The sequence below is a fragment of the Numenius arquata genome, chromosome 2 (assembly GCF_964106895.1).
Source record: "Numenius arquata chromosome 2, bNumArq3.hap1.1, whole genome shotgun sequence".
Lineage (NCBI taxonomy): Eukaryota > Metazoa > Chordata > Aves > Charadriiformes > Scolopacidae > Numenius > Numenius arquata.
In genome coordinates, this window is record NC_133577.1 from 73,625,721 (window position 1) to 73,636,526 (window position 10,806).

The following is a 10,806-nucleotide window of genomic DNA, read 5'->3' on the forward strand; positions in this document are numbered from 1 at the left end:
TTTGCAAACTGCTTGTGAGCTGTTTCAGTTAGACCAGAGCAGCCGAAACAACAAAGCTTGCAGTTGTCTTTTGGATTTCATGGTGAAAAGCCTTTGGGTAGTTTTCAGATGACAGAAGATCCTTGGTTCCTGAAAGGGAGGAGTTCTGCCAAAACTTTGAAGATCCCTGTAAACTTTGCAAATTACCCATCTTTTGGAGACAATTATATCAAACGATATTGTGGATTACAATACATGTTTAGAGCCTGGAAGATTATTTATGTTTGGCATTAACTCTTATGGTCATAATTTCAAGCGGGGAGAAAAGGAATACACAGGAACCCTCTTATTATCTTTTGAAATATGAAGATCAGAGGAAAAGAAGGGTTTAAAGTGTGGAGTGATGGTCCTCAAAACCTGTCTGTAAATTAGCTAGCATCCTACATCTATAAAAACAACAAGGCTTAGAGCTGATTTCCAGGCACAGAGTGGACCTCATGAGTTGTTAGCAGTGCTTTGAGATCTGAGTTTTTATACACTGCAGGAGGAAACTGCAGCCTGTGGTGCAGAATACCTATACAAATGTTTCCCCCTTGCTTGGACTGATAGAAGATTTGGAAGCCAAATTCAGGAACTGACATCTCACCGGTGAGAAAAAAAAGGAGAAGCATGGACAGCAATAAAGACGATGACGGACTGTTCAACAGGATTGCATTTCCAGGAGCTGTGTCCCTGGCTAACAGCCATGTGCACCCTCACGGGGTCCCCCTGAGAGAGACCTTTGGGGTTCCCTTCCATCTGGACCCATCTTATTGGGAGCAAGCCTACGGTGGGCATGCAGGTCGCATCTCCTACATCCCATTCCCTGGCTACGTGGGCGTCTATGACTATTCCTTTGAGCCTGCCTTCATCCGAAAGAGGAACGAGAGGGAAAGGCAGCGGGTGCGCTGCGTGAACGAGGGCTACACGCGCCTGAGAGAGCACCTGCCCAAGGAATTTGCTGACAAGCGCCTCAGCAAAGTGGAGACCCTGAGAGCTGCAATAAGCTACATCAAACACCTGCAGAGCTTGCTGGACTGCCATCCTTTAGGGTCTAACAGTAAGGAAACGCTCTCTGCCAAGGAGCTTCCGGAAGCTCCCAGTCCTGGTCCCCCGCGGGAGTGCAACAGTGATGGAGAGTCTAAAACCTCTTCAGCTTCATCCCCTTACAGTGAATTTGAGGAGACGGGCAGTTAGGTAATAGCCTCTCTGGAGACAGAAAGCTTCAAGTTTGGCTGAAAACCAAATCTAAAACCCTGGGGATTTTTCTACAGATGAAAATGAATACCAGGAAAAGGAAAAACAGCTAGGAAAAATTAAAAAAGGTATTTTCAATCTGTCAAAGAACTTTAAATGTTGTCTATACAAAACCTAAAGGTGATTTGTAAGCAAACAGGTATCTCTCAGGTTGCTTCAGCTGTGTTACTAAACTTCCTTTGGTTTGTTAAGACTGAAGCAACATTTGCATTCGACTTTGTATTCAGCTTTTATTCTGTTCGCCTATTTTCTTTTGCCTTTCACTCGATGAAACAGCAAAACCAGATAAATCCATTTCAGGAAATCCTCCTCCCCTTTCTCCTGCTTCCTCCTGTAAGTTTTATTGTCTGTTTCACCTGACTGCTAACCTGAGATGCACTGGGTTGCAAACACTTGGACTGGGAAAGGTAAGATTTAGGTAAAATGTCTTTCCCTAAAATTTTTAGAAAAATCACAGAAATACTTCTATTTCTGAAAAGACAATTTTAAAAGTATAAACACGGCTGTATTTGGGAATGAATTTCTTTTACAGCATCTTCTAAAGTGAAAGAAGCAACTCATACATTGGACACTTGCTATTTGGTGATTATTCGAAGGATAATTTTCAGGAAAAGAAAATCTGACACTTTCTTTCTAATCAATGCTAGGAAGAGTTCTGTAAAAGTGCACCTTCAAAAGGAAAGCTCCACTTGTGATACTGAAAAAAATGTTGTCAGCCTTTTTTGTTCTTTTCTGAAAATGGAGTTTGTGGACAAAATAGTCTTGGTTGTGTCTTTTTAGCAGGTCAGAGATTATATGCTTAGAAATATGTTCCTGTAGTGATTAGATACTGGTGTGGACAAAAAGGGTGACATTAAATATATCAGTTTACATCTGCATGAAAATGTAGGTATTTCTCCTTTTTTTTAGAATATTGTATTACTTTTTTCAAAGAATACACCTTTTAAAATTAATATCAAAATCTATGGAATACCTTTAATTTGGACCACGTCTACTTTAAATAAGAATTTGTCTCCAGATTGCTCTGAAATCTTCCTTTCTCCAAGGCCAGATTTAAATAACATTTAGCTATGTGCTTAAATCCCATTCTGAATATGGGGTAAACTCCTTCTTACCCATACACTTTCCACAGACCTTTCAAACCTTTGCTTTTTTGGCCTCACATTGGTGAAATTGTTTTGTATCTTTTTGTCTTTCCTTCATGTCATGCTGACTGAACACCTGAAAAAATACTCGTGTGTAAATAAGAACAAACACTGATCAAATACCTCAAAATGTGTCCATAAGTTTCATTTAAATAAAGAGAAAATTAATTAATCCTGACTGTGGGTTTTTTCACTTTCAATTGGTAATGAATGGGACAGCACTGTTTGCAGGAGTAATGAATTCTCAGGAAAGAATGAAGAAAATGGGTAGGAAGTAAACATGAACTGCTACCCATAAAACTAATTTTTTTTTAATCTAGATTTTTAAATCTAATTAAGGAGCAGATTTGTGCTGTGAGCACCTAATCAAAATTATTTGGTATAAAAATACTCTGCTGATTTCTAGCAAACTACTTTGAACATTTGTACACTTTCAGCTACTGGGTACCTGCTTTCAACTACTTGCAGTCCAAATTTGGGTCTAGGTATTGCTGGACCTCTGAGCCCAATTACTTTTTCTTAATCTACAGCTAATAACCTTGAAAGAACAAACACATTTAGGCAAATCACACACAGTTCACAAATGGAAAAGGCCTAAATGAGTTGTCTAAACAACTTGCTGCAAATTACTCACTCAGCCTGACCGTACTGAAGCAGCACTGTCACAAATGTCAGTGACAGTCACAGGCTTCATTCGTTATTCTTTATGTGGTAACCAACTCCCTTTTCTAATGACTATTTTGTTTTTCTCAGGGCTTTTACTTTTTGAGGGTCTGTTTCCTAAACACAAAAAGTAGAGGTCTAGTTACCTGGATAGTTCTCTATATGGATGTGGAGCTGAAGCACTCATTTTTGAATGCATAAGTGTTTATATTTGTTATCAAAGAAAAGGGAGAAAGGCAAGGTAGCTGTCTGAATGTCTGATTTGGATCCAGTATTTTTTGGCTTTTTTCCTTCCCTTTGCAGTCTCTGACAAGAAATTCATCCTCTCTCTCTCTGCCTCAGTTTTGAGATTCCTGGAAATACAGCAGTGCTGCTGGTAACTCTGTCAGTAAGCCTGAATTTCATTTCTCCCTCAAAGCAGAGATTAAATCTTTGTTATCTGTGAAAAACATACACTTCCTCAGAGTACCTGAGACAAATTCTGTGAAACATATAGTTGTTTGTGAAACACTCTGAAGACGAAAGGCAGCTAATATACAAATAATCACAATAAATAGCCAAATCAAGCCAGACCACTAGAAATAAAAATGACCAGAGTGACTGTTACTTCCTGGGCAGGAATAAGATAAATATTTTGGTCAGATGGTTATCACAGAGATATATCCAGGAGCCATAATCCTCTGATTTCCAAATCCCAGAGAGATGGTGCAGCAGGCCACCTTCTCCATGATCAGCTAGTTCGGCTGCCTGGAGAAGTGGACTAGGTTGTGGCTCTGCCCCCTTTCAGCTTCATCTCACGTGGGATGTTCCTCAACAGGAGTCTAACCAAGGGGAGAGCATCAGCCCCTAGGCCTGTGCTTGGCCGTCGCCGCTGTAGGGTGTCTCTTCCCAAGTGAGAAATGCAGGGTGACCTGCTGCACATCCTGATGGGACTGGTTTATTTGTTGCATATCCTTAATACTCTGCAGTCAGAAACACATCTGGATTTTGTGAAATAATATCCTGGAAAAGGCCTCTGGGCCTCAAGTCAAGGAGGCTGGTTAAAAGTCTACATTTCAACAAAAATGTAGCTACTTTTTTTTAGATTATACATCTTTAACAGCTCTGGAGATGTCCTTAAAATACTCCCAACCCAACCTCAATGCTGACGATGCAAAAGCCAGAATGTCACATGTAGCTTAATTTAATTTTAAAGGAAAACGAATTTCTGGATGAAAAGGAATTTTTTCCTGTAGAAAAAATCTGTCACAGGTTGAACTACTCTTCTTAGGAAAGTTGTACATTTTTATTTCTCACAGTTTCTGTTGTCATGCAAACCTCTTGCACACTTTTAGCACAAGGAAGTAGAAAACAACTCAAGATTTCCCAAATATGGATCAGTGCTTCCTATGGGCATCAACAAAGGTTTCAAGTGAATGCTACATTTCAAAAACTTTCTTAAGTTGTTTCTGTCTAGACAAAGTTTTTCTTCAAAGCTTCTAAAGTGTATCATAATCAGACTTTGAAAGCAGACAATGATCCAACTTGTCACCCTGAGTATTAAAGATTTAATAAAAATGTTGACCAGAAGGATTGTCTCCATGTGGCACAATTACTGTTTACAAGAAAGGCGGATACTGATATCCCTAGGCAACTGTGCTACGGCTTTATCAAACTCCTGCACAGCAAATGCAGACACTTTAATCTTTCTATCAAATGTGAAAAAAACACACATCTGAAGTCTTCCCTCTTCTGCCATTAAATTACAAATCCATTTGCTCCTTGATATTATCAGCATTTTAAAGATGTGTAATCCTGGCCATAGGATTGCTTTTAATCCTCTAATAGCTATTTAGCTGATTTCTTTGTAAAAGCCCATCCACACTCCTTTCATGTTATATTACCCAGTGTCAATAACATGGCCAAAGAAAAACAGAACGCACTATAGAAAAGTCATGTTCAGAGAGTAAAGCAATCAGGACAAATTTATCTCACTGGAATAAATGAACAGGGAATGTCCACACAAAAACAAAGAATCTTTGAAAACATTTGTCACCAGCATACTTGGCAAGAAGGCAAAACAAGATCCAAAACATTTTGAAGAGAGGCTCTCAAGTGGTACCAACAGGAAAGCCCTGCTGAAGTTAGCTGAGGTCAATCGCTATAGCTGAGCAAGGTCTTGGTAAGTCTCTCCAAAACACAGTCTAAGCAGTCTATCTTCAGTGGGTGCTCATCACTAGTAACCCTCAGTGTATAGATAAATGGCTCCAGAGTAAGAGGTAAATTCGTTCCAGACAAAAAGCTGTAAGATTGCAGCTACACTTAGCTCTTACGCAAGGCTGTCCAGCTGTGGATCTGGAAGCCCTGTAAACACAAGATGAGCAACAGTCTCTTTCAACCTGAAGGTGTGCTTGTAGGTAGAAATGTGCTATAAATGCTCACTCATGTATTTCTCACATGATTTTTACACATTTTTTTCTACCTTGCTGTGAATATGTCTACTGACAGGGCAATGGAAACATTCTCCAAGTTGCCCTTGCTGGAAGAACAAACTAGAGGAGTGAAGTTGTAGCTAAAGGTAGATGTTTCTCTCCATAGATGCGTGGATTTCCATACAGTCAATTCTGGGTCAAGTACAGAGAGGGATCAGTCTAGGATGCTGACGAAATGAGCACAGACTGCCAAGAATATTTGTTTGGAATTTACAGCAGTCTGACAAGGTGGCACTGCTCAGAAGATGTCCCAGAGCTGGCTGAATATGTTATGACTCGGCTACCCTGATCCAAGACCCTGGAAACTCAACAGGAACCAGCAAGCTCATTTAGTGTGCTCTGAAAAAGACTGGTAGTGCTTTTCAGGAGTCAAAGGGACACCTTTTTTTTTGTCCTCAGAGTGTCCTTTCCCCTACCCACTCATATCCACATTGCGAGATCATTCCTCTGACCCTGAGATCTGATCAGCATAGCAGGCACAGCTAGCTGGTGGGTCAGGGACCCAACATCCAGCTGTGCTTGGGTGGCAGTGGGGTTCTGGAGCGGCAGATGACAGCAGGGTGGGAGAAGGGCTGTTGGTTCACTCTGGGAAGGAGTTAGGGGGTGAGATGGGAGCAACCGCTCTCTAAGAGTGGGATTCAAGTAGAGATTCTACGAGTGGGGTCAAGTAGCTTTGACCTCTTGAATCACTAAAAAATTTCTCAATTGAGAAGCCAAGTCAAAAAGCAGGCCTGGGAAAACACAGCGGAGCTTACAACAAGGGCTTCAAAGGAGCAAGTCTGTCACTGAAGTCAAATGAGCTTTTCTCACTGGATAAAGCCCTGTGTGAAAGTCACCTGGTGTCACACCCATGCTTGGCTATCATCCTGGTTAGAACTTGTCCCTCAATGGCCTGAGCATGCAGCGTGCAGGCAGGGTACAACGAGCACCATGGCAACTCCTTGAGTACATGAAAGGTGTGGGTAGTTGCCTCTACCAGGCCTGGCCTGAGGGTGAGAACGAAGATTCAGAGCTTAGCCTGGCAGTGAGGTACAGCCTTGGAAGAAAATACCTGTGCCCAATTGCAAACTGAGCTGGAAAATGAAGTGAACAACAACTAAAACCCAACTCAGGAATGGGTAGTATGGGTATGTGCAGAGGCTGGGTTTACTGGATACACTTCAGAGGAAAAGCACAAGAAAAGGTTGGTTTAATTGGCTTCCCTTTATTTGCCACAGCTTATACAAGAACCATTCTTCCCTAAGAAACACAGTAGCTGCATGAGTAGCAGCTGGAAAGGCCGGGATACCCATGACCCGGCCCCAGAGCAGAGCTCTGCCACCGTGCTTTTCCTGGGGACACCAGGACTCTCGTGCAGCCTCACACCTTGCAAATCCAAGGCAAAGCCCATTAGCAGTTTTTTGTCTGTTTTCCAATGGAAACAAAGCTTAGACTATGCTCTATACAAGAGACATCCCATTTCCAAAAGCTTCTGAACCTTTGACTAATTTTAAGCCAACCCCCATGGGAAGAGAGTCTCAAAATGCAAATCAAATGTCTCTTTTTTTTTTATTTTTTATTTTTTTTCAAAGTAGGGGTTGGGCAGAGGTGGGGAGCCCAGCTGAAAGCTTATGGCTCTGGGTGGTGAGCCACAGTGCCTCACTCTGGGTCAGATTCCTGTGCCACTCAACTGCTGGAGGCTACAACACCTTGGGCAGACACAGAAAACAGGCAGTATATCTGCTCTTTAGCCACCTCCAGCCATAACTTGGTGTATTCATGTAAACCGAGGGGATTTGTCATGGTCAAAACACCCAGCTGGTGGCTGAAGACTCTGATTCATTACCACCACTGTCTTTAGTTATGTCTGAAGGGACCAATACCCCCAAAACTGTGGGTTACAGGGGTGGGGAGCAGCCAGCAAGCCTATATTTCACTCTGAGTTCCCTCTCTCTTTTTCAAAAGCTTTGAAGCCAGGCCTGTGGGACTCACTGTCGTTTGGGAATGATCCTGCATTTGCTGAAGCACCAAGAGTCAAGTCTATGTTGTAGACCTCATTTTTTATCGATTATGTTTTTGCAGGTGCAAGAAAATAAAAAGATATATTGGTATGGGTGATGTTTTTTTAGCCAGGCTAAAAAAAAACTTAGGAGCCCACACATCTCTCTGCCAGTATTCCCCCTTGAAAATTTTTAGACCCCTCGGCTCACTTCAGGTATGACTGGAGATAGAGGTCTCAAAGACATTCCTACACGGTCCATGAACACTGGTGGCATCAGAGTAGAAAGACATGCCAGATTAATCCTTACAAAGGGGAAAGCTAACTCTGAATTTTCTTTTCAGTTTATCCTGCTTGATGGTCAGCCAGCCCATGGGCACCAGCCAGCCATCAGCAGGCACGCATGCTTTGTGCTAGTATAACATGCTGCCTCTTGCCTGTTCTACTGGGGCCAGGGGATGAAAATACGAGTATTTTGAGGGAGATCTGGATTTGGGAGGGGGAAGCTGAAGGAATGGACTGTGAGAGGCTGAAGGGTTGAAAATGTGGGGAAGGTAGTGGACAGTGAAGCCTGGGAGTGTATAACACAAATCCAAGCTAAGCTGCATTTGCTGTGCTGCTCACAAAGCACTTTGCCTGTCCCCATGATTTTATTTTGGTGTGATATTGTTCTGGGCATATATAGCAGATTTTTGTGTTCCAGGGCTGTCGGCCGTCGGCACTGAATCCTAACCAATCTCTTCCATCTGTTCTGAGATCACAAAGAGAACAAGTAGTTACAAATAAATGGAATTTTCATGTCTTTTTATGTATTTGCTTTACTGCCAGCATTATGCTATATTAGGCTGCTCTCTAGATGTAGCTTTTTAAATTTAAGAAGCACTGAAGAAGTCCCAGGCTCAGCTGCAGAGGGGTTTATCCCAGGGGAACACTCATGTGGAGGTGATGTGTGCATCCCCACACCCAGAGTCTTTAAAGCTCACTGGTGCTTAATGAATGAAACTGATAATGAACTGTGTAAGGTATAAATTAAATAAGCCAGATGTACAAACACAGGAGTGTGTGTTGTGGTGTTTGTGCGTGGGAAAAGGAGAAAGGATGGCAGAGGGGAGGGAGAAAAGAAAGTGGTTTTGAAATGTGGCACACTGCTTGATATCAAATCAGGTGTACGGATGAAACAAGGGAAATAGGAACAAATGAGATATGACAGCTCTGGGGAGAATTAATTCCTGAAAAAAAAAAAAATACTTACAGATAATATATTTGCAGGCAAACCCTGTGAAGGTATAAAAAAACTGTGAGATTTTGCATAGCAGAAATGCTAATGAGAGCAAGCAAAGCAGCAGCTCTCATGGACCAGGACTTAGAGCCATAGACAGGGCTGAAGAGAGGCATGACTCCCTCCCTGGCCCCACCACCTGCCAATATAGGTGTTTTCCACCATTTAAAGGGCTTTCCTCCTTCCGCCGGTATACTTAACCCCCTCCACTGCCAGGGAGGAGTGCTTCTGCCCCCCCCCAACCTGAGACCTGGCTTTGCATTTTTAGCCCAGGGGTGCCATGAGTTTAGGGAAGACTCAACTTTGCCTCTTGAGGGTTTGCTCACTTCAGGCATCGCTCACAAGCTTGGCCATGATCAGCTGCATCTGCTGTCTCTGTCATGAGGTAGAAATGAGAGGTGGGGCAGGCTGGGGCTGAACCACAGGGTGGGCCTTAATCCTGAAGGAGCAAAACGGAATACTGGGGAGAGTAAAAGGAGCCCAGCACCATGATGAGAGCTGGGATGAGGGGTCTGGAACACGAACAAAAGCCAAGCACAGGAAGTGTCTCTCTTAAATGAGTAGTTGCCCCACTGGCACTGCGGAGTCAGGATTGCTGCTGGAAGTCAGGATTGCTGCTGCTGGAAGTCAGGATTGCTACTCCGGGAGTCAGGATTGCTACTCCGGGAGTCAGGATTGCTGCTGGAAACCATTGGGACAATGCGCTGGGCATCACAGGGGAAAGGGAGAACGCTGGCTCTGTGAACACGGACAATCCAACACTGTAATACAGCTTTTAGAAAGAGGAGTCAGAGCTGTAGGCTTGGTCATGATGGAAAGCTTCACCAAGCTCAGGACTATAGGAAGGGCTGTTCCCTGCTGCTATTTTTTTTTCAGAGGGTGCCTATAAGTTTACATAATACTGATAATGCCCACTTTCTTATGTTTTGCCCTTCTCTGTTGCTCCCTGTCATTTTCCTCTACTCCCTCCTGTCTGCCCCTGCCTCTGGCTATTGCTATTAGGGGCAAGGATATAGGGGCATGTCCTGGCTGTGTATTTTATGTCTTCCTCATACAACATCCTGATTTTTGCATCCCTTCCTCTGATCACACTAAACACAACCCTTGATGAAGAAGGACGTGTCTTGCAGCATCTGGGTAGGAGGTGGGCAGGGCGCTGCTTAGTAAGCAAAATTTGAATTAAAAAAAAGAGCCCAACCCCTATCAGAAAAGAAGAAGCAATATGATTTTACCACCAACCATTGTGCAAAAATAGCTGAGACCACAGCATTTGCATGACGGTGAATCTGTCTGCCTGCACCTCAGAGACACACCACATTTATCTGCTTACCTTTGCTTCTTGTTCATCTTCTCTTGTTCATCATTGTAAATTACCTCCAAGCGTATTTCTTATCAAAGTGCTGAGCAGTTGTGAGCAGGCTGTCCTCTAGCTGGGGAGCAGAGGGGATGATTACAGTGCTCAGCCCACCTGCTGCCAGGAGCCAAGCAATAAACCCAGATTACTTCAGCCTTGGGTTTTCTCTCCTTTTCAACAGCAGCTTGACCCTCCTCTTGCCTCTGTGCTGGGAACATCAGGACATCCTGCCCCATCTCACTGGAAAATATCACCGAGCTGCCCCTGTACCACTTTCACCAGGAGCTGGTTGCAGCCATGGTACTGCCATGAGCTCGCTGGGCTGCTTGTCCCTTGTGTGAGTGGAAGCGCCCAAGTCCCCTGCACTCATAGATAAATCTGCCCTTGCACATTACCCAGCTCTGGTATTGCAGAGATGGCAGCCGCATATCTCTTTCCACTCCACTCCACTCCACTCTACTCCCATTCCATTCCATTCCATTCCATTCCATTCCATTCCCATAGATTACAGATATAGCGAGGATGGCAGGGACAAAGAAATCTCTCTGCCAGTCTGTCACACCAGTGATGCCACTGGCATCCTCCTTGCCATCAGCACCCTACTGCTGACTAATGCAAACCATTGCTGAAGCCAGGCAAAA

General features: G+C 43.4%; 1 protein-coding gene across 1 annotated transcript; it reads left to right on the top strand.

Moving 5' to 3' along the window:
* Nucleotides 1–648: 648 nt before the first annotated feature.
* ASCL4 (achaete-scute family bHLH transcription factor 4) lies at nt 649–1,215 on the top strand. The gene has a single exon (XM_074144250.1). The coding sequence runs from the start codon at nt 649–651 to the stop codon at nt 1,213–1,215; it is 567 nt and encodes a 188-aa protein (XP_074000351.1).
* The last annotated feature ends 9,591 nt before the right edge of the window (nt 1,216–10,806 follow it).